Genomic DNA, 27,922 nt, shown 5'->3' on the forward strand with positions numbered 1-27,922 from the left:
GCTCAGGATCCTTTAGGAAATGTGCATCTTTGCCTTGAGAGACATTACCAGCAATTGCAAAGGTAGGGAGGATAGCTGCGATTATCCAGTGGTGAGGGAAATGCACTCTGCACAAGCCCAGAGGCACTTTCTTCTTTATTATTGTTTCACACATTTCATGTCTGAGCCCTGTCACTGAGGGGGAAAATAGATTCTGGTATTAAATCCTGGGCCCTTTATGGAACTCAGGAATCATAGCTCCCAGCTGCTACACTCACATGTGGCCAAATCCTGTTCCTCTCCCAAAGAACCCAGGAGTCCTGGACACACATAGAGGTCCAGCCAAGATGGTTTAATTTGGCACCAAGCCAGGTTATTAAAGCAGTCAAGCTGGTATGGAGAGAGGGGGGGGGAGAGAATGAGAGAAGTATTTGCCACCATAACCCCCCTGGACAGTAATGGCAAATTTGCGAAGAACTACCAAGGGCTACTCTTCCAAATGTGATTGGAAAGCAAGTCTGGCTTCAGAAGAAGATGGAACTGGTCATTCATGTTACGTCATCATGATTCTCCACAATAGAGGAAGCAACAGCCAGCGAAAATGGAGGTCTTCCACAAGGGCATGATAGGGCTGGCTGCATCTTCAGCAGAGGATGATGGGAAGGGGAGGTATGTGACACCTCAGGGAGTTATTGAGGTAAGCCACAATTCCCTGCAGCAAAGATTAGAGGACACTGTTCATGGAAAGATGGAACACTGAAATAGTCAGAGCCGCTGCTGGCAAATCCAAAAGCAAAGGCATTTGCGCAAGCAGTTGATGGGAAGACTTGAGGCACTGTGGCATGCCCTGGAAGAAGAGCATGATGAGAAGGTACTGACATCAGCAAAGCATGCTAGAAGGCCACATCGAGTCTGGCATAAATCTCTAGTGGCAAACCATGATATGAAAGTGTCTGTCTGTAGATATTAGAGCATTATGGGAGGACAGCAGGCAAACCAGCAGCAGTGACCTTCAGCAATGGCTTACAGCAAAGCATGATGGGAAGCTTTTGAGAGGCGCTGAGGCTCCTTGGAAACCACAGCTGGGCTGGTGAGAATTCTTAGAAGAGAAGCATGATTGGAAGAGACTGGTGGCATTTCTCTTGGCAGCAGCAAGATTCCCATACTGAGCCATCTGAAGGGAGGGTTCATGGTCGAACTGGAGTCTGTGAGAGATAAATCAGGTTGCTGGAGGTGGTGCCAAGGACTCCACGGTTGCTGACATGGGTGCTGTAGACGCCCCCAGGCAAGTCGTTCAGTACTCCTGTGCTCTGGCAGGGAAGAGAAAGAAAACAGCTTATCAGTGAAGGCAGAAACTCCAAAGCCTTCTTCCCCCACCCCATCTTTTCACATCTACAGCAAAAACCTGCTTTTCACCCTATGATTAAACCATTAATCCAAGAACCTAAGAAGATCCCTGCTGGATTAGGCCAAAGGTCCCTCTGTTCCAGTGCTCTGTTTCCAACAGTGACCAGCCAGATGTTTATAAGCAGGGTGTTCACAAGTGGGGCATGAAGGCCAGTCTTCCCCTATGGCTTAGTGTCAGCATCTGGCACGCAGAGGGGGATTGTCTCTGAACATGGAGATTCCATTGATCTATTCTGAGATCTTTTTAAACTGGAGATACCCAGAACTGAACTTGGGATCCTTCTGCAAACAATTCGGATCCCCAACCACTGAGCCTCCCTCCAGTGATCTCCTGTTAAGCAGCCATACCATGAGGATTCGCTTGTCAATGAGCCGACATAGGTTGCTCCGACTCCCTCCGGCTATAATGTGGTCATTGCCAAGGAAGTGGCAGGTGTAAATCTGGGGAAGAAAAAGAAAAACCACAGAAATGGAGGAGACCAAGCCTCATCTCTTCAGATCTCAGAAGCTAAGCAGGGCCAACTCTGGCAAGTACTTGGATGGAAGATCTCTTTGGAATACCAGAGCAGGGAGGCAGAGGCAGGTGTTATTCAACCACCTCTCTTAATATCCTCCAGCCCCCCAGTAGGGATCAGTAACCAGAAGTCACCCTGTCTTCCAGGGGCACTCACTCAAACATACACAAAACAAAAAAGGAAAGAGAACATGGAGTTCAATCACCCCATACTGTGAGGAAGGACCAGCTTTCCCCTGACAACTGTCATGGTTCATGTAAGTTAAGTCAATCCACAAGCTGGTGAAGAGAACTACAGAAGTGACAGCAGTTTGTTTCAAGGAAGGAGGTTTTGACAGAAGATAACAGAACTGGGACTGGCTAGGCCAAGGGTCTCCAACATGGTGCCCGGCAGGTAGTTTTCAGAACGTTGGTAGGGCCAGGTGGGGCTTTTGCCCAGGAGTGCTTTTGATTGGCCATATGACATCTTACTGGCTGTCAGGGCTTTTTTTTGTAGCAGGAACTCCTTTGCATATTAGGCCACACACCCCAATGTAGCCAATCCTCCAAGAGTTTACAGGGCTCTTGTTACAGGGCCTACTGTAAGCTCTTGGAGGATTGGCTACATCAGGGGTTGTGGCCTAATATGCAAAGGAGTTCCTGCTACAAAAAAAGCCCTGCGTGCCTGTACAGATATTTTAAAAATTGCTTCAGCAACAACTGCCATCACAACACAAGGATCTTCCATGAGTTACAGTGCGCAATCCTTTTAAAGAGCACCGCTAAACAGAGTTTCCATTTGAAATGTTGAAGAATTACTATTAGAGTTATGCATAACTTCAATCCCTGACATTTTTATGGTCAGCTCCACTTCCTGTGGCAGTGATTTTGTAGTTCACCCACTACCCTGTTTCAGGCTTGAAAAGGTTGGGGACACCTGGACTGGGGCACTCAGAACATTTCATAACTTTGTAGAGTGTGGGAAGAAGTCATAGCAGAAGGGCAGTTGACTTGGTTCAGGACAGGGTGAAAGCATGGGAGATGGGTCAGAAAGAGTTCTTCAACCTGTGAACGACCCCGGAAGTCTTCTGGGATGTCCAAGAGCTTGATCCCAGTTTCAGCATCCCAGATCTGGATTAGGGGGGGGAAGTTATTACTCATGTAGAACATCAGTAGTTTTTAGATTTTCAAAGCATGCATATGTAAACATATCCCCCCCCCCCAATATTTTAGAAATGTAGAACATTAAGCGATGCTGAGGTCAACTCTACATTTTTGTTTAGATATTTATATCCTGCTTTTCTGCTCAATGGGGACCCAAAGTGCTTTACAACATATTTTCCCTCCTCTGTTTTATCCCCACAAATGCTGGAAGATAAGGACTGTATGCTGTCTTCTTAGCTGCAACATTCAGAGGAGGCTACAATAGAGGCAGAGAGGCTCAGGACACTGACCATCTTTTCCCTCTCTCTCTGATGCTACCCCTTTGATGAAGATTGCTATTCTGAGGGAAAGAGTTCCTTCTGTTCTGACACCTTCCCTCACACATACTTTGCCACTTTTCCATCTTGGCATCATAGATGCAAGGCATGCATCCTGCATCTGCATCCATCCTAGTTAGATTAGACTACTATCCTATCACTATCCTATCTAGAATGGAGTTCTATAAATTAACTCATATTAGTTTGCAAAAGAGGCTCAGTGTAATTTTATTTCTTATCAGCACCCACAGACAGACTGGAGACACTTGGCTACATGGTAAGCCTTGTGCACTCTGCTAACTTCTGGCTGTACCAAATCAGAGACTCTAACAACAAAAACCATTCTGTGAGGTAGGTTAGGCTGAGAGAGACTGACTGGCCCAGGAGTGGCCAAACTGTGGCTCTTTCACACATATTGTGGCTCTAAAACCCCCCACTGTCCTGTCAGCCAGCTTGGAGAAGGCATTTCTCTCTTTAAATCACTTCTACAAGTCATCCAGCAGCTTGGAAAATGCATTTAAAGTTAAAGTTGCTGTCTTTCCACCTCCCCCTACCTCTCCCCACCTTGTTCTTTCACCCTTCCCTATCCCTGTCTGTCTGTCTGTCTGTCTGTCTGCCTGCCTGCCTGCCTGCCTGCCTCTCTATCTATCTATCTATCTATCTATCTATCTATCTATCTATCTATCTATCTATCTATCTATCTATCTATCTATCTATCTATCTATCTATCTATCTATCTATCTTCATCATCATCTCTCCCCCTCCCTCCCTCCTTGTCTTGTGGCTCTCAAACATCTGACATTTATGTCTTGTGGCTCTCAAGCATCTGATGTGTATTCTGCGTGGCTCTTATATTAAGCAAGTTTAGCCATCCCTGGCCTCCCAGTATGCTTCCACAGCAGAGTAGGGATTTGAACCTGGGTTTTCCAGATCCTTGGCCTGACACTGTGACCACTATACTTTGTTGGCTTTCCCCCCCAGCCCAGTAGTCCCAGCTAAGCCATGCTGTGGTGTGATTTGTCAGGAAAGGAATATCACAAAGACACTGGGGCTCTCTTATCTTCAGAGAAGTAAGCCCTGTGGCATTAGTTCTGGATCTTCTCACTACTAGGGAACAACTCCCCCCCCCCCCAAAAAAAAAAAAAAAAACAAACCCCTCAGGAACCTTCCCTGCTTTCTCTTCCTCCTAATACACTAGCATGCATATCCCTCATAGAGACCTTGGGAAACTTGGCTGCCTGCCCCCTCTTTTCTTCCATCTCCAAAATATCCTCACATCCCCTCTCCTCTCCCAGCATGGAGTGCTTGAGGTGCCATCCGCCCCCACCCCTCTCTCACCTGCAAGGTGTCGTTCCTCCTCCAGGAACCTGTAAGGACTTGGGTTCCAGTTTTGTCAATTGAGACTGCATCACCACAGACGTGGGGCCCAGAGAGACGCCTGTGAGGCAAGGGCAGGGAGGAGATAAGAGGAAGGAAGAGGTAAGTGGGGGTGGAGAGAGACAAGGAGGAGCAGAACACAGCAAAAAAGGATAGAAAGGAGGAGAGAATGGGGGGGGAAGGCAAAGGAAAGGGGGAATGTGGGGAGGGAGGAGGCAGGGGCATACCGTTGGGAATGTGGTTGCTGAATGTTCCAGAACTGGGGGGACAGAAGCCAGAGAAGGGAGGTTAGACAGCTCAAAACCTTCAGCACTCCCCTGATAAAGTTCCCTTGTCTCATTTAACTTTGGCCAGCATGTAGTGCAGGGGTGAGCAGATATTGTTGTCTATTTTATTTTACAGCATTTATATCCTGCCTTTCTGTCCCTCACAAGGGTCACCAAAGTGGTGAACAAACCTAAAAACACGTAACAAACTCACATTTTAAAACCAATTAAGAAGAAGAAGGATTTATATCCTGCCCTTCATTCTGAATCTCAGAGTCTCAGAGCGGTCACAATCTCCTTTACCTTCTTGCCCCACAACAGACACCCTGTGAGGTAGGTGGGGCTGAGAGAGCTCTCCCAGAAGCTGCCCTTTCAAGGACAACTCCTAGGAGAGCTATGGCTGACCCAAGGCCATTCCAGCAGCTGCAAGTGGAGGAGTGGGGAATCACAACCAGTTCTCTCAGATAAGAGTCCACACATTTAACCACCACACCAAACTGGCTCTCACACATACACACACATCATTAAAACAGAACTAAAATATATACAAAGAAATAAAAACAAAACAAAAAATTGGTCAGGAAGGAGGGAACACCAAATGAGGAAAAAAAAGTTTTCATCTGCTGGTAGAGGTAGCAACAGAAGGAACAGATGAATTATAGAATCACAGAGTTGGAAGGTCATTTAGTCCAACCCCATGCTCTGCGCAGGATCAGCCTAGAGCATCCCTGACAAGTGTTTGTTCAGCTGCTGCTTAAATCCCTCTGGAGAGAGCATCCCAGAGTTTTGGTGCCATAACCAAGAAGGCCCTTTCCCAGGTTGCCACCTGCTAATCTCAGAAGGCAGGGGCACCCCAAATGGGGCATCTAACTGTAGCTATCAGGCAGGTTCATAAGGGGGTAAGCCTTTGGGTATTTTGCTCCAAAACCTTATTGGGCTTTAAAGATCAACACCAGCACCTGGACAGCTTGGGAGTGGGGGTGGGAAACACAGCATCTAAATGTATAGATGTTGGTGCTGGCCAAAGAGGGTGAAGGAAAGATACTTGGGCAGAGTAACTCAGGGGTTGGCTTTGGACCTGGATGGTTGTTGTGATGGTCTAGGAGGAAACGATGGGCATAAGTTGTGCCCATTGGCTTCTACACCTCCACCTCTTGCAGCACTGCTGGTACATCAAGTGGCTTGGTGGCCTGGAACCACCTGTGCATGCTAAGCAAAACGGTCTAGTATGCTGCTGTTTGACACACCAAGGTTTTCCTGTCTCTGATGTAGAAGGTCCCTGACCTAATCCCTGGCAATGCTATGTGAAGCGTCTCAGTTATTGAGTGGTTTGGAAAGAATTTTCTTTGCCTGGAACTTGGAAAATGGCTGCTGGCAAAACCAGTTTGATCAGCAGTTGTATAAAGCAGCTCTGTAAATTCATATATGCTTGGCTGCTGAGTTCCCAGATTTTGAGGGGTTTTGAGAGAGGCACCAACAAGAGGATCCTTTACCTGCTTTGAGTCTCAATGAGGGAGGTGCACGGTAAATGGAATAAATAAATAATGTGGAAGAGGTGAGGCCTGTGAACAGAGCATTCTTTCATGCATTGCTGGAAGCCCTGTGCAGACTCAGCTGGAATAATTAAAGGGACCATGGTGGACACAGAACAACATGAAACATACAACAGGACCAGGCCCATAGCTACATTAGGGGCATCGTGGGGCACGGTCCCTCTGTTTAACCCCCCCTTCCCTCTATAGGGCCCCTCCATTGGAGCTGCCCTCTAGGAACCTGACGCACTTTCTTTCCGAGCAGGGTCTGCTGAGTGGAGGTGGTGAAGCCAAGTAAAAAGGGGGGTGGGGGACAGCGAGAGAGTGAGCAAGAAAGAGAGAGAGAGAGATAGCAACAACGGGTGGGGAAGGGGGAAGCGAGAGAAAGACGGACAGTGAGAGAGATCGAGGGGGAGAGTGAGAGAGAAAGTGACAACACCTGGGAGGCTGCGACACCACAGACATCTTGGGGCCTGCGTGAACAGGGACTCCATGCTACCACAGGCCCTTTCCCAAACTGTCCTCTGCCTCTGGCAAGCGAGCTGAAGGAGGAAGTGGTTGCCTGTTGGGCCAAACAGCTTGCATCCTAAAAGGGGGGGGGGAGAGCTATGTCCTTCCTGAAGCCCTCAGCAACAAATGAAAGTCTGCTCAGCACGGCATGACTGGTGGCTGTCACTCAGCATTGGCTGCTTAGTTAAAACGACAGCGACTCTGCCGAGGACTGAAACACACTGCGATATCTTGCTCCTCCCTGCTAGGCTTCCCAACCCTCCCGCTCAGGCGGGGGACCCCAGAATTTCCAGCCTCTTCTCTTGATCCCCAAAAAAATGGAAGCGGGGGGAGGGGGGGAAACGGCGCCAAGGAGGGCGGCGAGCCGCCCATCTTGGAGCGGGCGATGCCGCTGCGCAGCTGCCGCCTCTTCTCCGCTCACCGTAGCTGTTCCTCTGAGATGGGCAAACTGTCTATGGGGATTGGGAGACGTGGTGCCTGAGGTCCTAGAGTTAAAGGCAGGATCAATCTTGTTAAAGCACCCGAAGAGGACTGAAGTCCACGGAGCAGAAGCTTCCGAGCAGGCGCGGAAGCCCCGCCCCCCCAGACACGCCGAAAAGTCTGTTCTCCCTTGGGGGGGGGAGGAATCTCCCCGGCAGCCACGCTGCGATGTGGCGGGCTGCCGGAGGCTCCGTTCTGAATATAATTGGCATTTGAACACAGTTCTGCACTAGGGCAAAGCAAACTCAGCAGGAAGGCAGACTCCCAAAGCTGTAAAAAGTCGTGCCAATTTGCATGCTGAGTCACTTGCATAATTTATTCTGCTTCTCCTCTAAATCAAAGGCAGGGGGAAGTTAGTCTACTGAAAAGGGGCAGCCAACCTGTTGATCACGGATGAGTGGGAAAATCATATAGTCCGGAGTTGTGATTTCCACCTTGCATCAAGACCTCAGCGCTCCATGAGCTTCTCTTGCTTGGTTTCTTCCCCTATCATTGGCACCTGCAGTGGGGCTGTGATTTAAGAATGCTCTTTGGGATTCCTTTTTTCCCCCAAGACAGGTATGTACACTGAGAAAGCCCACTTGTTTCAATAGATCCTGTTCTGAGATTTCACCACCAGCTTTCAAGCCCATCTTCATAGACATAAGGTTACTTTAAAAGGTCATGTTATGCCTCACTCCATCAGATAAACTGTGGAATTTTTTAAAAAGGTATATGATTATCCTTTTTCTTTTTTCCACTTAATCTGACCCGGGAGCAGGAAATTTGGATGAGATGGCGTCAGGGTTGAAGGGTCCCCATTCTGGCCTCTGGCTGGGGATAGGGGTCAGGTTACCAGATCCAGATTGGGGTGGAACCCAGGGAGGGCAGGGACCTCAGTGAAGAACAATCCCATAGAGTCCACCCTCCAGGGGAACAGATCTCTGTAGTTTGGGGATGAGCTGTAATTCCAAGGGATCCCCAGATCCCTTCTAGAAGCTGGCATTCCTAGCTGGTGTTATCACTACTGTATGGGGGCTGGATATACATTTTATAAGGATGGCCTGAACTCACAGGTGTAGCAGGTGTATATATCTGTTACTAGGGCTTTTTTTTTTAGTAGGAACGCACAGGGACACAGTTCTGACTGGCTTGACAACAGGGGGTGTAGCCTAATATGCAAATAGGTTCCTGCTGGACTTTTCTACAGATAAGTCCTGTGTGAAACAATGGTGATGTCAGGAGTGTTGCCTAATATGCAAATGAGTTCCTGCTGGGCTTTTCCTATAAAAAACAAACACCCCCCCCCCCCGTCTGTTTCTGAGCCACAAAGCAGAAGGGAGATTTCTCCCATTCGATTCCTGTGTTGTCCCAGAACATCACTCTGCATTCCATTCCTCTTTAACTGAGAGCCAGTTTGGTGTAGTGGTTAAGTGTGCAGACTCTTATCTGGGAGAACCGGGTTTGATTCCCCACTCCTTCACTTGCACCTGCTGGAATGGCCTTGGGTTAGCCATAGCTATCACAGTTGTTCTTGAAAGGGCAGCTGCTGTGAGAGCCCTCTCAGCCCCACCTACCTCACAGGGTGTCTGTTTTGGGGGGAGTGTCAAGTCTGCTGTAGTTTAGAAATGCATCTTTGGTTCAGGAAGAGGATCCTGGGTAAAAACCACACTGTATACCAATGCTGCTAGCTTGATCGCTCCTTGTCCCCCCCCTCCTTTCCTTTTGTTATGTAGTACTGCTTTGAAATGGGAATATGGGAACAAGATAGTAATGCCTTCTCAGGAGGATGCAGGTGGATTGGTGCCAAGAAGACGGCCAAGGCCGGCCAGGCCTGAGAACGAAATAGTAACAGCAATGTGTGAATGTGCCCTGCATAGAGTACCCCTCCCTCAAGAATCCCCTTTGATGTATACCTTAAATGCTTGCCCTGATTATGTACTTGCCAGTCTTTCAATTTAGCTCTATAGTCTAACAACATGTTACAATAAACTAGAAACTTTTATTAAAAAGGTCTCATTATTGGAACATCAGACTTGACATTTTGAAAGACTCCCTTTTGGAGTTCAACCTTTCCGGCAACTTGAAAAGCCTGATGGCCGACCAGATTCCGGACAACGGAGAACTCCCACCCGATACGGGACTGGAGGGAGCCGCTACCCCCTGGCACGTCTTAGACCCGAAAAGGGCAGCGGAGTCTCCCCCCGAGTTCCAACTGGTGTTATCGCCCCGGCAGTATCAACCGAGGACCTCGACCACCATCATGGATCAGGCCCCACTCCGCCAGGAAGCCATCCTGAACCGCCACATCAGGCTGATCCAGGTGGCCGGAATGGAAGCCGCAAACCCGGGCTCAGGGGAGACGGGCGAGGCGGACAGCATCATCGTCGTCCAGGTCAGAGAGGACGAGGGCGATGGGGCCGGGCGCAAGGGAGCCGAGAGTGGGGACCCGAAGCCCAAGGACCAGTACGAGGAGGACTACCAGATGTTCCACTCGATGGTCCGCAGAGAGATCGACGGAGCACTCGGGGGTCTGCGAGACGAAGTCCGTGACCTGACAATTCAACTGGGGAGAGCCCTGGGGGGAACGATGTCCCGGAGAACAGTGGCTGCCCAAGCGGGGGCTCAGAGCCGCCCGAGCCAACCGGCACCGGCCCCAGCGAGAGCCAGCGCCGCACCAGCACCGGCTCCCCCACCCCTGGCCCCTATGGCCGCGCCACGGAACGTGGGAAGGGAGCTAGATGCCACCTTCGATGGAGACCCGGAGGAGGTGAACTACTTAGGGATCCAGGCTAACAGCTACATGCATTACTGGGGTCACTCCTTCCCTGACGAGTTCAGCCGAGTCGACTACCTGGGTTCGAAACTGAGAGGGGCGGCCAAGAGGTGGTACGTGAGCCTGTGTGAGACCAGGAGCCCAATCCTGGACGACGTGCACACCTTCCTGCAAGCCCTGCTGACCCAATATGAGGACCCGCTGCAGGAGTCCAGGGCGCTGGCGGCCCTGCGGGACATGCAACAGGGGGCCCGACCCATACGCGAGTATGCGGCCGACTTTCAAGCTAACGTTGCCCGAGTCCGGGGGTGGAACGAGGTGATGAAGATTGAGCAGTTTACCAATGGACTGAACGCGAGCATTCTGGATCGGGCCCTCACTCAAGCCCGACCGACCACGTTGGTGGGGTGGATCCAGCTGGCGGGGGAAGTAGAGAACAACCTCAAGCGAGTGGCCATGCTACATCAACACCAGTCGGGGAAGGCCCAGGCGAGAGGGGGGCCCGCGAAAGCGGAGCCGCCCAAAGGGAAGAAGCCAACCGCGGCGGTACCGGTTGGTCCCCGCAGATGCTTCAGGTGCGGGGACCCGAACCACCTGGCCTCCAATTGCCCACACCCTCCGCCACTGTGGGCCCTACCGGCGCCCCCCAAGTCAATCACTCCCACCTTGAAGAAAACCCCCGGCCGCCCTAAGGATGTGGCGAAGAGCAGCGTAGTGGCGGTGCAAGAAGAGTTGCAAGAGGAAGAGGTGCTCCTATCCGCTGAGCTGGCCGACCTCGCCTGGGTGGAAGAACCGGCGGAAAACGAGCCCGACCTGCTGCTCTGAAGGGTGCCCACCAGCAGGTCGATCGAGAGAAGGCGCCGCTGATGGTGAGAGTGACGGGGAGGTTGTATTTTGTGACTGTAAAACTGCTGAACCCCAAGTTACGGAGGTTCTTACAAATACGAGCCCTCATAGACTCGGGGTGTAACAGAGAACTGATCTCCCCCAAAGTGGTGGAGGCTTTGGGACTAGAAAGCTCGCAGCTGCCCCACCCCATGTTGTTTGAGCAAATAGATGGGTCCATGATGTGCGGAGAGCCCTGCACGCGCGAGACGCAACCCTGCCCCATGGGGATCGAGGAGCATTGGGACCAGGAATTTTTTGTGATTGCCCCTTCGTGCTCGTACCCGGTGGTACTGGGGGTGGGTTGGCTAGAAAAGCATGAACCCCTAATCCGATGGAGCGCGCAGACCATCAGGTTCCTGGACCCCGGGTGCAAAGGACACTTGTGGAATACGGCGTGGGGGCCCAGAGCTCCCGTCGCTAGGGAGAGAGCGTATGTGACTGTGGAGGAGGTCCACCCAATCCCAAAAGTCTACCGCGACCTGATGGAGGTGTTTAGCGAGAAGGAAGCCAACCAATTACCCCCCCACCGGAACACAGATTGTGCCATAGAACTGATCCTGGGGGAAACCTTGCCCAGAGCCAAACTGTACCAGATGGGGTGGGCAGAGAAAAAGGAACTCCGCAAATTCCTAGACCAGAACTTGGCGAGGGGGTTTATCCGACCCGCCACAGCCCCCCACGCCGCCCCCGTACTTTTCCGGAAGAAGAAGGATGGCTCGCTTAGACTTTGTACAGATTTTCGCGGGATTAACGCGATCTCCATGTTGAACGCTTACCCCATCCCCCTCATCCGAGACCTATTGAGCACAGTGGCGGGGGGGAAAATCTTCACCAAGCTAGATTTGCGGGATGCCTACTTCAGAGTGCGCATCAAAGAGGGGGATGAGTGGAAAACAGTGTTCAATACCCCGATGGGACAGTTTGAATATTTGGTGATGCCGTTTGGGCTGCAAGGAGCCCCGAGGGTGTTCATGAACTTTATCAATGATGTGTTGAGAAAGTATTTGTACAGGGGGGTGGTGGTGTACCTGGATGACATCATTATTTACTCGCAGGATGAACAATCCCATGTAAAGTTAGTGAGGGAGGTGCTCAGCACATTGCTGAAGCACCAACTGTATGCTAAGTTGTCCAAATGCGAGTTCCACCGGACAGAGTTGGATTATTTGGGGTTTTGGGTGTCTAAACGGGGGTTGGCCATGGACCCAGCTAAGGTCCAAGCGGTGCTAGAGTGGGCTCCCCCGAGAACACGTAGACAGCTCCAATCGTTCCTCGGTTTCGCAAATTTCTACAGGCAATTCATAGAGGGGTTTGCCCAAATCGCCCTGCCCCTGACCGACCTGTTAAAAACCAAAGGCAAGGGTCCAGAGGCCAAGCGGCCGGGGGCCGGGTTGAATTGGAGTACCAGAGAGCGTTTGAGCAACTGAAGCGCCTATTCACGAGCGAGCCTGTCCTAAGCCAGCCGGACGAGCAAAGGGCCTTCGTGGTCCAATGCGACGCTTCCGATGTCGCCGTAGGAGCCATTCTCATGCAGCAGGATGGGGAAGGGAAATTACGACCCTGTGCCTACATCTCCAGGAAGTTCTCAGACGAACAGCACAATTGGTCGGTCTGGGACAAAGAGGCATCCGCTGTTATGTTTGCTCTGAAAACCTGGAGATCTTGGCTAGAGGGGGCCAAAGTGCCATTCGAAGTGTGGACCGACCACAAAAACCTAGAGGCGCTGACAGGGAAACGCAAACTGAGTGAAAAACAAATCAGGTGGGCAGGGTTCTTCTCCAAATTCGAGTTCACCCTGAGGCACATCCCCGGGACAAAGAATTTCTTGGCAGACGTGCTCTCACGGCTTCCGCAGCACGAGAGCCAGAGGGAGGAAGTGGTGGACTCGCTAATCCCGCCGTCGCAAGTGGCGGCCATGGTCACTACCCGCTCCCAAAAGAGTTGGAAGGGATCAGCCGGGAGTGCATTGCCATGGAAACTGAGAGAGAGGGGGGTGACCATCCCGAGGGGGTGCAGAAGGGAAAAGACGGACTGTGGTATAAAGGGGACAAACTATACATTCCAGAGAGCCTGAGGAGGGAGATATTGCAATTCTGTCATTGTTCAAAACTAGCAGGACATTTTGGCTATGTAAAAACCTTGCACTTGGCAAACCATCAGTTCTGGTGGCCCTTGCTCCGGAAGGATGTCTCAGGATTCGTTACGAGCTGCCCGGTGTGCATCATGGCCAAACGGAGTGGGGGGAACCCCCCCGGGCTCTTACAGCCACTCGAAACAGCTAAATGGTCCTGGGCTGTAGTGTCCATGGACTTCATAGTGGAACTGCCTCCCTCTCGAGGGAAAACAGTGATCCTGGTGGTTGTAGACACTTTTTCCAAACAAGCCCACTTCATCCCCTGCCCCCAACTGCCCACAGCAAAGAAACTGGCGGCCCTCTTTTTCGATCACGTGATAAAACTACACTCGTTCCCAAATAAGGTCATTAGCAACCGCGGGCCGCAGTTCGTTGCCACCTTCTGGCGGGAGTTCTGTAAATTAGTAGGAATGGAGCAGGGGCTGAGTTCAGCCTACCACCCTCAGACCGACGGACAGACGGAGAGGGTTTACGGGGTGCTGGAGCAATACCTAAGATGCTTTGTGAACCAGCGCCAGTCTGACTGGGTGGATCTGCTCCCCTTTGCTGAGTATTGCTATAACAACAGCATGCAAAGTTCCACCAAAGCCTCCCCCTTTTCTACGGTGTTTGGGTATGAAGGGAAGCCGATCCCTCTGCTGCCAGGGGGAAGCAGCCAAGAAAACCCCTCAGCATTTGAGCAATGGCGGCAAGGGCCGAGTAACAGCTGGCCAGCCATCCAAGAAAATCTAGAGGCGGCCAAAGAGACTTACAAAAAGCAATACGATAAATCCCATGCCCCAGCGGGAGATTTTAAGGTGGGGGACTCTGTGTTTCTGTCAACCAAGAATTTGCCCCTCACTCAACCCTCTAGGAAATTAGCCTACAAATTTCTGGGGCCCTTCCGAATTAAACGGGTGATCAACCCAGTGACTGTGGAACTAGACCTGCCACCCGCCCTGGGTAAAATCCACCCTGTGTTTCATTGCAGCTTGCTTCGTCAAGACCCCGGGCCGTCCAGTTGGCACCTGCCCACTGCGGGGGGCCTCACTCTGCTGCCGGTCGACCACCGCCTCATCCCTCGAGAAGCCCGGGAGGGTGACCCGACAAAGTCTCTTCCGCAACCACGAGCGGTGGAAGGGGCTTAGGGGGGGCAGTATGTCAAGTCTGCTGTAGTTTAGAAATGCATCTTTGGTTCAGGAAGAGGATCCTGGGTAAAAACCACACTGTATACCAATGCTGCTAGCTTGATCGCTCCTTGTCCTCCTTCCTCCCTTCCTTTTGTTATGTAGTACTGCTTTGAAATGGGAATATGGGAACAAGATAGTAATGCCTTCTCAGGAGGATGCAGGTGGATTGGTGCCAAGAAGACGGCCAAGGCTGGCCAGCCCTGAGAACGAAATAGTAAGAGCAATGTGTGAATGTGCCCTGCATAGAGTACCCCTCCCTCAAGAATCCCTTTGATGTATACCTTAAATGCTTGCCCTGATTATGTACTCGCCAGTCTTTCAATTTAACTCTATAGTCTAACAACATGTTACAATAAACTAGAAACTTTTATCAAAAAGGTCTCGTTATTGAAACATCAGACTTGACAGGGAGAAGATATAGGAGATTGTAAGCTGCTCTGAGTCTCTGATTCAGAGAGAAGGGCGGGGTATAAATCTGCAGTCTTCTTCTTTTTCTAACTCTGGTTTAAAGAGGAGCAGAGTTTGAATTCAGCAGCAGCTCACAGGAGCATAGCTCCTGGATAGGGTTGCCAATCCCCAGGTGAGGGCAGGGGATCCCCCGGTTTGGAGGCCCTCCTTCCGCTTCAGGGTAAAGCGGGGGGAGGGGAGGGAAATGTCTGCTGGGAACTCTGTTGTTCCCTATGGAGATTTATTGCTCTTGGCTTCACCCCCAAAGTCTCCTGGCTCCACCCCCAAAGTCCCCAGATATTTCTTAAATTGGACTTGGCAACCCTACTCCCTGCTATAATAGCACATTCCAACCCGACCTTCTTAGAGGGCTGAGAGCGGTAACAAATGTTACTGCCTGAGCAGAGGGGGAGACCGAGAGGGTCACTACGAGCCTAAACCCCGCCCATCAATGGTCCATCTCACTTCTGTAAGCGGCTGACTGTTCCGTGGACTGCCAAGCGATTCATGGGGGAAAGCATCATTTTTCAGTACAAGGATTTTAGCTGCCTGCTATAGCAGACTGAAAATTAGTCACTTGTGATCCTTCAATGTATGTAACTGGTTTTGTAGGAGCGCTGCAAATGCACATACTAGGTGTGACAAGGTTGGGGGGGGGACTTCTTCTCTGTTAGCATCCCCCCTCCATTCCCCCCCACCCCACGGTCGAACTCTGGCCTGCTGCAGGCTGCTCAGGCAGGCATGGGCTTTCTCTTGAGTAGTAGGGGGAAGTGATCCTTACCTGGGGGCAGGTGGAGGTTGAAAGCAGAACCGGGAAGAAGCAGCCAAGCCCTGAGGCCCCCCCCCACCATTTTTTTTTCCACCTGGGCCCCTCCACCCAAAATTTTCTGGCTATGGGCCTGAACAGGACTGTGAAATGTGCTGCAAACAGTTGTATGTTCTAATACTGCTTACAAAAAACATAATAAATACTTCAAAGTTATATGAGCGTTCAATATGTTTGTACATTTTTAAAAATATATTTATCAAAAATCCATATTTTCCCAAAAATCCACCATGTATCACTGGCACATGGGCGATACTTCAACAACATATAACAGATTGGAAGATGTACAGTAACCCAAATATCTATAGTTCAATAATGACCCTACAGATAGTTGATAATTACTCAGTCCATTTCAGAAACTACTGGCCTTGTTCAAGGGTCCAAATGTATTCAACTCTGGTCATGCAACTTCAGTAAGGCTTCCCATTTTCTTAAGGGCTGCCATTAGGTTGAAGTATTACCACAAAGACACAAAACATTAAACTTCTAACATATGTAGAAACTGGAACACTTATGCCAAATTTTTGTAACCAGTTAACTTCACAGACTTTTCTTGCAATTGAGAGAAATATAGATATTTGGGTCATTGTACCCAAGACTTTTTTTTTAGAAAAAGCCCATCAGGAACTTATTTGCATATTAGGCCACACCCTCTGACACCAAGCCAGCTGGAACTGCATTCTGGTGTGTTCCTGCTAAAAAAACCCCCCTTGATTGTACATTTTCCAATCTGTATTTATGTTGTTTGAAATATTGCCTGTGTGCCAGTGATATATGGTGGTTTTTTGGGAAAATATGGATTTTTGATAAATATATTAAAAACACATACAAATATATTGAATGTTCATATAGCTTTATTGAAGTGTTTATTATGTTTTTGGTAAGCAATATTAGAACATATAGCTGTATGCACCACATTTCATGGTGAGAGTGTATGTTTTGTGTTGTTCTGTGCAAACCGAGAGCAGAAGTACACATGATGGATGCTTCTGCAACCATCTTTTGGAATCCCCCCCCCCCTTTTACAAATGGCAGTCACCGCAGCTGTGATTTCAAGGGGTGGGGGTAGAGGAAACAGTTTGGAGATGGTGATATTTAGGAGAAAACTACAGAGTGGAAGATGGGTTCAAAAGTCCCTGTCGTCTGTGCTGGTCTCCCCTCTGTCACAGTCTGTGCCCTTAATAAAATTGCTTAAATTATCACAGAGCTACCCTTAGCATTTATTCCCACTATAAGAACAGCAGCCCTGTGGGGCGGGGGTCCAGTTCTAGTCCTCCACTTTCTGCAAAACCCTCTTCCCAAGTCACATAACAGCTCAGTTCTCCACAAAGTCCAGTGTTGCATCCCCCACAACACTATCCAAACCCTGCAAACTTAGCCCCTGCTTCCCACATCACAGACGCTAACCCCCATCACCTGTACTGTGTTGTCCCATCCTCCGGAGACAAAACGCTCATCATTTTCTGGGAAGAAAGTCAGGGCATAAACTCGGGACCAGTGCCCATCCACCGTGTTTGGGTTATCGCTGGAGGAAGAAGGATGTTGCAGCTTAGGAAACCAAGAGCCAGATGTTACCCCCCCCACAACTCCAATCTCCTGGTGGTGACTGGGGGGACCTGGCAACCATTCTCTCTCTCTCTCTCTCACACACACACACACACACACACACAAGAATGAGAAGGAAAGTCAGTGAGCAGTGAGGGGACACCAAACAAAACAGAAAGGTCTTTGCCTGTTCAGTGGTAGTCTTAGGCAATGTACAATAGGGTGGCTGCACTGTGACTGATGCAATTGGGGGCCCCACCAATGGGAAAGAGAAAAGAGGGAAAACAGCAGGCTTCTGCTTCCCTCACCAGTACTTGTCCCATAGGTTTGCAGATCCCCAGATGGGGGCAGGGGATTCCCCGGTTTGGAGGCCCTCCCCCCACTTCAGGGTCATCAGAAAGCAGGGAGGGGGGAAAGGAAATACCTGCTGAGCACTCCATTATTCCCAATGGCGACTGATTCCCATAGAATATAATGGAGAATTGATCTGTGGGTATCTGGGGCTCTGGATGGGCTGTTTTTTGAGGTAGAGACACCAAATTTTCAGCATCTGATGCCTCTACTCAAAATACTCTCCTAGTTGTTTCAAAAGGATTGGACTGAGTGGGGGGGGGAGGGTGTCCAATTCTATGAGCTTCAAAAGAAGGTGCCCCTATCCTTAATTACTTCCAATGGAGGGTGTGTGGTCCCTTTAATGTGATGGCCAGAACTCCCTTTGGAGTTAATTATGCTTGTCACAATCTTGCCCCTGGTTTCCCCCCAATGTCTCCTGGCTCCACCCCCAAAGTCCCCAGATATTTCTCAAATTGGACTTGGCAACTCTAACCCTGTGCAAGGCTGAGGCCTCCCACTAAGAGCAATAGCCTGTGCCACGAACACATCTGGAGTTCCTGGTGAGGGCTCCCAACTGCTTTCCCTTGCTGGGCCCTGGTGAGAACCCTGCTGGGTGGTGGCCGTGATTCTGGGGCCCCCTCCTGGAGTTCTGCTCATGGCTCTAGAATCAGTAAGACTGCCCAAGTGCCCCTGACCAGAAGACATTGATACTAGGGGAGTGGCCAATGTTCCCTCTAAGCTGTGGAAACTTGTGAGCAGAAATCCTACTTTGTGAGCTATTAGCATTAAAGTTGCGAGCTACTGCATAAATTAGTGGTGCTCTGGGGCCATTTTTTGTGAGCTAAGACAAAAATGTGGAGAAAGAGGCTAAAAACTGTGAGCTAGCTCACACTAACTCAGCTTAGAGGGAAGACTGGGAGTGGCCCCTTTCTACATTCAGCTCACAGTGTTCTCTGTGTGCTCCTTGCCCCTCCCCCTCAGCCCTAGCTTACCTTGACTGAAAAATTCCCAGGTTATCCCATGTCTGAGTATCATACATGTTAATCCCAGGTCCTGCTCCACCTGTGAGGAACCTGGAGCCAGAGGGGTTGAAGGTGGCAACCATCGTCTGGCGGTTCTCCTTCATAGTGCGGACACAGGTGCGGGAAGACACGTGCCATAGCTTTACTGTCCCACCGGAATCTGTGAGCAGGGAGAGGGGTCATAGAATCATAGAGTTGGAAGGAATCTCCAGAGTCACCTTGTCCAACCCCCTGCACAATGCAGGGAATTTACAAATACGTCCCAGGGTCAGGGATTAAAACATTGTCTAGTGTAGACCTAAAAAAAAATCTGGAGGGGGGGGTAGGATTCTCAACAAAGCACGTTTTCCCTAACATTAATTACCTTGCAAAAATTCAAATTTTGCTTTGCATTCCCTTAAAAAACATTGACAATTCTAGATGCTCTTTCCGGAGTTGGAAAATACTGAAGCTGGCAAGAATGCTGAATGTTCCTGCTGAAGCCTTTGATGGGTGGAATGATTTCCACTCGCACAGCAGGACTTTTTCACCTTCCTCTCCTTTTCTGCCACCTAGAATGCCACTCTTTAAAGACTGCATCTGCAGGAATTGAGGGGGGAGGGGAGAAAGTTGTGCTCCGTGGGTAGAAACCACTCCATCCAAGGATACACTTTGGTGGATCCAAGCCTAAAGACTGTATTTAAAAAGGTAACGGTAAAGGTAGGTAAAGGTAGTCCCCTGTGCAAGCACCGAGTCGTTACTGGCCCATGGGGTGATGTCACATCACAACATTTTTCTTGGCAGATTTTTTGTTATGGAATGGTTTGCCATTGCCTTCCCCAGTCATCTACACTTTACCTCCAGCAAGCTGGGTGCTCATTTTACTGACCAAGGAAGGATGAAAGCCTGAGTCAACCTTGAGCCAGCTACCTGAACCCAGCTTCCACCGGGATCAAACTCAGGTCACTTCAAAGTTCTATTTTTCTTTTTGTTAGATACTGTACCATAAGCCTTTTCTTCTGTTTATATTTTCCAATGCAAATAAGTATATGTATCACCTAGTCTGGTTTGCATTGTAAACATAACTGCTTGTGCCTTGTATGATATTGTTTTTGATGTACATGTTGTTATATTGTTGATAAAATTGTACTTTAATATTTAAAATAATTTTTTTTAGAAAATAAATAAATTACACGCCTGTTCCCAAACCCCTGAGCTCTTAACAGATTGACAAAATCTGAATAATGCATCTTCATGCATAGTTTATTCTGGTTCTGAGAGTAACAGAATGCCCCCTTCATATAACATCCCATTCAATTACCTCTTTGGCTTCTACGATTTCAGTGGATATTGGCCAAAATGTTCATATCTTTACATTCAAGTTGCATTTTGTTTTGTTTTTTAAATGAAAACTGAGATTCTCAGGAATAAAATGTTTCAAGGGGCAGTCGAGTCAATCTGTGGTAGGAGAGCTGGATTTGAACCCAAGAACACCTTAGACACCAACAAAGTTTTCAGAGTAGAAGCTTTCGGTAAAAGCACTCTTCATCTCCCAACTCGTATCAAACAAAAGGAGCTTTAATTCTCGAAAGCATAGACCCTGAAAATCTTGGTCTCTATGGTGCTAGTGGACTTGGATTGAGCTATTCAGAAAAAATGGAATCTGGACCATATACCACATTGTACACTTTTGGGGGGGGTGCTCACAGATGCACAATATATACATAGCCCTGGCAGAACAATTTTAGAACCTATTGAGAAGAATTAAATTTATTTTTTTTTAAAGGTACCTTCCAAAATCTAGTTTCAAAAGTATATATTCAGACAAGCATTGGTCCCAGGTTTGGGCACTTGAGTCCCCGTAAAGAGAAAAGACAGGCAAAAAATGCCAGAAATAATATTTCTCAGGGCTTTTTTTTTGAGCAGGAATGCACAGGATGGAACATAGTTCCAGCTGTCTTGGTGTCAGGGAGTGTGGTCTAATATGCAAATGAGTTCCTGCTGGGCTTTTCCTACCAAAAAAGCCCTGAGATTTTTAAAAATGTGGCCACATTTTCATTTATGTTATGTATGTATTTACATTTTTATAGTCCAGCTTTCTCATATGGACTCAAAGCAGATTACGCATCGTGATTCAGTTCAATCAACAAAATGGAATGTTCTTCAATAACAAATTGCATTAGGATATTAGAAGACTGGAGCCACCAGAAAGAACAGGAGCATAGCATGAGGATTAAGAAGACACAATACAGCGGCCCAGCTCCAATTCAGAGTAAAAGAAATGAGAAAATGCAGGTTAAAGGTAATCAAGGGAGACTGGAAAGAAGGGCAGATTGGAAAGGGTAAAAGTGAAAGCCAGTGCACAGGAAAAGTATCACTCACAGGTGGCAAGCAGCACGTCTCCATTGTGAGCAGGACCACGGGGCATGAAGCGCATGGAGGTGACAGGCAGCCCTGAGGTGGCAATATCTTGATCTGTGAGAACATGTACCAGGGATCCATCGCTGACAGAATAAACCTTGAGCAAAGAAGAGAAAATGATGCACAGGGTAGCAAAATACCCTCCCCAACCATGTCTTCAAATCAGACATGAAGGAACTGACTTTTGAACATGTAACTCACAGTGTGTTTGTGATTGCCAGGACCTGAGAAGGATGGCACAGAAACGTGTGCCAACTGAAAATGATAATAATAAGAGCTTACGCCTCAACAAAGGAGCCAAAAGACCCTTTTGTTGTTCTAAGACTTCCATATTCCAGTGAGAACTCTTGGTGCCATCTGGTGGGCATTCCCTAAGGTTACTAGCCTGTCAGAGATCAGCTCCCTGGATAAAATGGCTGCTTTGGAGGGTGGACTTTATTGCATTTCACTCCACAAACCCTGCCCTCCTCCTCAGGCTCTATCTAGGGTTGCCAAGTCCAATCAAGAAATATCTGGGGACTTTGGGGGTGGAGCCAGGAGACATTGGGGTGGAGCCAGGAACAAGGGTGTGATAAGCATAATTGAACTCCAAGGGAGTTCTGGCCATCACATTTAAAGGGACAGCACACCTTTTTAAATGCCTTCCTTCCATAGGAAATAATGAAGGATAGGGGCACCATCTTTTGGGGCTCATAGAATTTGACCCCCTAGTCCAATCGTTTTGAAACTTGGGGGGTATTTTGGGGAGAGGCACTAGATACTATACTGAAACTTTGGTGCCTCTACCTCAAAAAACAGCCCCCCCCCCAGAGCCCCCGATACCTCCAGATCAATTTTCTATTATACCCTATGAGAATCGATCTCCACATAGGGAATAATGAAGTGCTCAGCAGATGTTTCCCTCTCTCCCCCTCCCCCGTTTCTGGTGACTCTGAAGCAAGGGATTGGCATCTCTACTCACGAGTTGCTGCCAACTTCTTCAAAGTAACACAGAAACATCATCCCAAAAGGAAGCCTTTCCAATCGGAGACTAAAGCCTCCAGAGGTGGAAAGTCACATGGTGGCTTTGGGGGCAGGGCTTCATAAGAACATAAGAGAAGCCATGTTAGATCAGGCCAATGGCCCATCCAGTCCAACACTCTGTGTCACACAGTGGCAAGAAATTTATATATATATACACACACTGTGGCTAATAGCCACTGATGGACCTCTGCTCCATATTTTTATCTAAACCCCTATTGAAGGTGGCTATGCTTGTGGCCGCCACCACCTCCTGTGGCAGTGAATTCCACATGTTAATCACCCTTTGGGTGAAGAAGTACTTCCTTTTATCCATTTTAACCTGTCTGCTCAGCAATTTCATCGAATGCCCACAAGTTCTTGTATTGTGAGAAAGGGAGAAAAGTACTTCTTTCTCTACTTTCTCCATCCCATGCATTATCTTGTAAACCTCTTATCATGTCACCCCGCAGTCAACGTTTCTCCAAGCTAAAGAGTCGCAAGGATTTCAACCTTTCTTCATAGGAAAAGTGTTCCAGCCCTTTAATCATTCTAGTTGCCCTTTTCTGGACTTTCTCCAATGCTATAATATCCTTTTTGAGGTGCGGCGACCAGAACTGCACACAGCACTCCAAATGACACCGCACCATCGATTTATACAGGGGCATTATGATACTGGCTGATTTGTTTTCAATTCCCTTCCTAATAATTCCCAGCATGGCGTTGGCCTTTTTTATTGCAAACGCATACTGTCTTGACATTTTCAGTGAGTTATCTACCACGACCCCAAGTTCTCTCTCTAGGTCAGTCTTTGCCAGTTCACACCCCATCAATTTGTATTTGTAGCTGGGATTCTTGGCCCCAATGTGCATTACTTTGCACTTGGCCACATTGAACCGCATCTGCCACGTTGATGCCCACTCACCCAGCCTCAACAGATCCCTTTGGAGTTCCTCACAATCCTCTCTGGTTCTCACCACCCTGAACAATTTAGTGTCATCCGCAAACTTGGCCACTTCACTGCTCACTCCCAACTCTAAATCATTTATGAACAATTTAAGGAGCATGGGACCCAGTACCGAGCCCTGCGGCACTGCACTGCTTACCGTCCTCCACTGTGAAGACTGCCCATTTATACTCACTCTCTGCTTCCTATTACTCAGCCAGTTTTTGATCCACAAGAGGACCTGTCCTTTTACTCCATGACTCTCAAGCTTTCTAAGGAGCCTTTGATGAGGAACTTTATCAAAAGCTTTCTGGAAGTCAAGGTAAACAACATCTATCGGGTCTCCTTTGTCTACATGTTTGTTCACCCCCTCAAAGAAATGTAACAGGTTAGTGAGGCAAGATCTTCCCTTACAGAACCCATGCTGAGTATTCCTCAATAACCCGTGTTCATCAATGTGCCTACTCATTCTGTCTTTGATAATGGTTTCTGCCAACTTTCCCGGTATTGAAGTCAGACTGACTGGCCTGTAATTTCCCGGATCTCCTCTGGAACCCTTTTTAAAGATGGGGGTGACATTTGCTACCTTCCAGTCCTCAGGAACGGAGGCAGATTTCAATGAGAGATTACAGATTTTTGTTAGAAAATCCACAAGTTCAACTTTGAGTTCTTTCAGAACTCTTGGATGTATGCCAGCCGGACCCGGTGACTTATTAGTTTTTAATTTGTCTATCAGTTGTAGGACCTCCTCTTTTGTCACCTCAATCTGACTCAGGTCTTTCAACACCCCTTCCAAAATTAGTGGTTCTGGGGTGGGCAAAAAGTTCTCATCTTCCACAGTGAAGACGGAGGCAAAAAATTCATTCGGCTTCTCAGCCATTTCCCTATCCTCCTTCAGTAATCCTTTTACCCCATGGTCATCCAAGGGCCCCACTGACTCCCTGGCTGGTTTCCTACTTCTAATATATTTGAAGAAATTTTTAGTGTTGGTCTTTCTGTGTTTTGCAATATGCTCCTCATAGTCCCTTTTTGCCTGCCTGATCACAGTCTTGCATTTGATTTGCCACAGCCTGTGTTCCCTTTTACTAATCTCACTTGGACTGGTTTTCCACCACTTAAAGGAGTCCTTCTTACCTTTTACAGCTTCCATTACTTTGTTAACCATGCAGGCCTTTTCTTATGCCTGTTTGTGCCTTTCCTAACTTGTGGTATATATTTTATCTGAGCTTCTAGGATTATAGTTTTAAATAGTGTCCAAGATTCCCCAAGGGTTTTGACCGTATGTACCTTTCCGTTCAGTTTCCTCCTCACATGCCTCCTCATCTCAGTGTATTTACCCCTTTTAAAGTTAAATGTGGTTGTGGCGGTCTTTTTGGACAACTCCCTATTTATACAAACGGTGAAATCAATAACATTATGGTCACTGCTCCCAAGCGGTGCAATCACTTTTACATCTCTCACCAAGTCTTGGGCATTACTTAGGACCAAATCCAGGATCGCCCCACCCCGGTAGGTTCTGAGACCATCTGCTCCATAGCACAGTCATTGAGAGCATCAAGAAACTCAGTCTCTTTCTCTCGACCAGAAAACATATTGACCCAATCAATCTGCGGGTAGTTAAAATCACCTATTACGACACAGTTTTTACATTTAGCCGCTATCTTTAAGCCTTCCATCATATTATAATCGTCCTCTCTCTTGATTTGGTGGGCGATAACTCCCATAGTTAAATTTCCTTTTGGGCCCTCTATTTCAACCCAAAGCATTTATAAAAGTGAATCTAATTCTCTGACCTCAGTCTTACTGGACTGTATATCCTCTCTGACATACAGAGCCACCCCACCTCCAACCCTTCCCTCCCTATCCTTCCGATATAACTTATATCCAGGAATCACCGAGTCCCACTGATTCTCCTCATTCCACCAAGTTTCTGAAATTCCCACAATGTCTATGTTTTCTCCCAACACTAAACATTCCAATTCACAAATTTTACTTCGAACACTTCTAGCATTTGCATACAAACATCTATAATTTCCCAGGCAAGCTAGGCCCGCCACCTTCCTCCTGCCGCCTCGAGACTCTGGCAGACAGTCCATACTGTTTGTCACCATCACAGTGGACAACTCTGGTCCGTTACCTGGTAGAAAAACAAGCAGCCAACCCTTCATCTCTTTGAGACGAGTCCTCCCGAACCAGAGACATTTCATCTCCTGTCGGCTTTCCCCCATGATTTAGTTTAAAAACTGCTCTGCCACCTTTTTGATTTTAAGCGCCAGCAGCCTGGTTCCATCCAGGGACAAGTGGGGACCGTCTCTTTTGTACAGCTCCCACTTGTTCCAGAAAGCATCCCAGTGCCTAACAAACTTAAACCCTTCCTCCTTACACCATCGTCTCATCCACACATTGAGACTTCTAATTTGTGCCTGTCTCTCCTGCCCTGCACGTGGAACAGGTAGCACTTCTGAGAAGGCTACCTTGGAGGTCCTGGCCTTAAGTCTCCCACCTAGCAGCCTAAATTTTTCCTCCAGGACCTCACAACTGCATTTCCCCACATTGTTGGTGCCAGCATGCACCACGACCACAGGCTCCTCCCCAGCACTGTCTATCAGCCTATCTACTACACGCGTAATGTCTGCTACCTTCGCACCAGGCAGGCAAGTCACCATACGGTCAGTAAGTGGTTTCGCCACCCAGCTGTCTACTTGCCTAAGGATTGAATCACCAACTACCAACCCCCCCCCCTTTCCCCCTGCCCAGGGATGGTTCCTTGGCGTGAAAGGATTCCCGCTCACCAACCGAAGAAGAGGTCCCTTCTGAGGGCGCATTCCCCTTATCCTCAGCACAGTACCCTGTTCCCTCTCGACCCTCACGCTCTCTGGCAGCAATGGGGCTGCTACGTTTAGAGCGGGGCTCATCTAATACGCCCCCGAGAGTCTTCCCCAAGTGCCTAACTGACCGTCTCTGCTTCTCCAGGGCAATCACCTCGGCCTCAAGGGTACGAACTCGTTCCCTGAGGACCAGGAGCTCCTTGCATCGAGCACACACCCAAGACTTCTGTCCTTTGGGCAGATAGTCGTACATGTGACACTCAGTGCAAAACACTGGAAAGCCCCCAACCCCCGCTGGCCACCTGACCGGGGGTGGGAAGGAGCCTGGGAAAGCAGAAGAACCCCCGCTGGGACCTGGGGATTGGCAAGCCTAGCTCTATCCCCCAAATCTCCAGGAATTTCCCAACTTGGAGTTGGCAACTCCATTCCCTCTAGTAGCTGACACCAGAGGAGGAAGGCAATGGGGTGTGTGCAAAGGAGGTTGGGCTGAGGAAGAAACTGGCTTGGTTGAATGTATAAACAAACATTTATATGTGAGAATTGGGGTTTGCTGTAGTGGAATGCATGATGCCACGATGGAAGAAGTTTAATGAGTTCAAAGCTACTGAGTGTATACTAGACTGGTATACTTTGTGGGGGAAGGGTAGGCACACCTCCTAGGGATGCCAGCCTCCAGGTAGGACCTGGGGGTCCCCTGGAATTACAGCTCATCTACAGACTACACAGATTGGTTCCCTTTGAGAAAATGGATGTTTTGGAGGATGGACTCTGTGGCATTGTACCCTGCCAGAGTTCCTGTCCTCCCCAGACTCCAACCCCAAATCTCCAGGAGTTTCCCATTCTGGATTTGGCAACCCTACTCCCCCACTCCTCATCAATAGCCATGGGGGACCTGGCAACTCTACCCAAGCCTGACCTTAATAATACCATTCCGCAGGCCTGCAGCAATCCGTGTCCCATCGTTGTTGAACTGGCAGCAAAGCAGCTGATCTCCACTATCTCTGAAAAGCAAACAACATGGCCTCAGTGGGTGATTGGAAGGTGGGGGGGGAGGGGATATTGCAGCCTTTGCCTTGTGCCTTTGTTACCTACATCGTGTGGAGCAGACGAAGGTCTCCGGAGATGGAAGGGCTGCTCGAGATGGAGTCTTGGCCTGTGCTGCTTGCCCCTGCCGTGGAGAGGCGGGTCCGGCGTCCGGAGGACTGCATGGCCCAGGGGGGTGGGTCTTGAAGGGAGCAAAAGACAAAGTAATAGATTCTTTAGCACACCTGCCTTCTTTACCCTTTCCCTGTTTTTTGGCCTCTTGCTCCTAATTCTTCCCCTTCCTCCCAATGCCCTTTCCCCCATGCCACTCCGTAATTCCCCTCAGTGACCCTCCAGTGACACAAATTACTCCCCGCTCTACTGTCCCCATGTCCCACTCCCCCAGCCTTAAACCCTGCCACCCTTCATCCCTGCACCAGCCTTTCTCTCTCCCCCGCTCTCTCTGGTTCTACAGCTCCTAGCAACCAATGAGAAGATGGAAGAACCCACCTGGTTACCATGGTGTCTACGAAGGGAGGCCAAGGTTCCCAAGAACTCAAGAGAACTGACTTCTATGGCCTCAGCTAGCATTTGAATCTAATGCTACATTCAGGACACATTCAGTGCTACATTCAGGAACCTGATGAAGAATTAGGAGTGGGGATATAAAGGAAGAAGGAGAAAAAAGAGGAGGAAGAGGAAGAGTTGGATTTATACCCCGCTCTTCACTTGGCATCTCAGAGCAGTTTACAACCTCTGTCTCTTCCTCTCCCCACAACAGACACCCTGTGAGGTAGGTGGGGCTGAGAGAGCTCTGACTGAAAACTGCTCCCAAGAGAACAGCTCTGAGAGAACTGTGACTGATCCACAGTCACCCAGCTGGCTGCATGTGGAAGAGTGGGGAATCAAACCCAGTTCTCCAGATTACAGTCCACCTCACTTTAGTCTTACACCCAACGGTCTCTCATGGTACATAACTTGTGGTGAGGATCTCTAAACTGTTAGGTGTTTGAACATGCTCTGTCCTCATCATTAAAAAAATTACTAGATAGATAGATTAGATAGATTAAATTAGATAGATT

General features: G+C 48.8%; 1 protein-coding gene across 1 annotated transcript; it reads right to left on the reverse strand.

The window, feature by feature from the left end:
* Positions 1-316: 316 nt before the first annotated feature.
* LOC132584215 (uncharacterized WD repeat-containing protein alr2800-like) lies at positions 317-27,035 on the reverse strand. The gene is made up of 10 exons (XM_060256028.1): positions 26,910-27,035; positions 26,734-26,818; positions 21,006-21,141; positions 18,615-18,804; positions 17,161-17,269; positions 4,965-4,996; positions 4,699-4,798; positions 2,945-3,010; positions 1,735-1,827; positions 317-1,289 (listed from the first exon to the last, which is right to left on the reverse strand). Exons 1-10 carry the CDS (start codon positions 27,023-27,025, stop codon positions 1,167-1,169), a joined length of 1,050 nt encoding a protein of 349 aa, XP_060112011.1. The 5' UTR covers positions 27,026-27,035; the 3' UTR covers positions 317-1,166.
* Positions 27,036-27,922: the final 887 nt, after the last annotated feature.

Source organism: Heteronotia binoei, chromosome 15 (assembly GCF_032191835.1).
Source record: "Heteronotia binoei isolate CCM8104 ecotype False Entrance Well chromosome 15, APGP_CSIRO_Hbin_v1, whole genome shotgun sequence".
In the NCBI taxonomy this organism is placed as follows: Eukaryota; Metazoa; Chordata; class Lepidosauria; order Squamata; family Gekkonidae; genus Heteronotia; species Heteronotia binoei.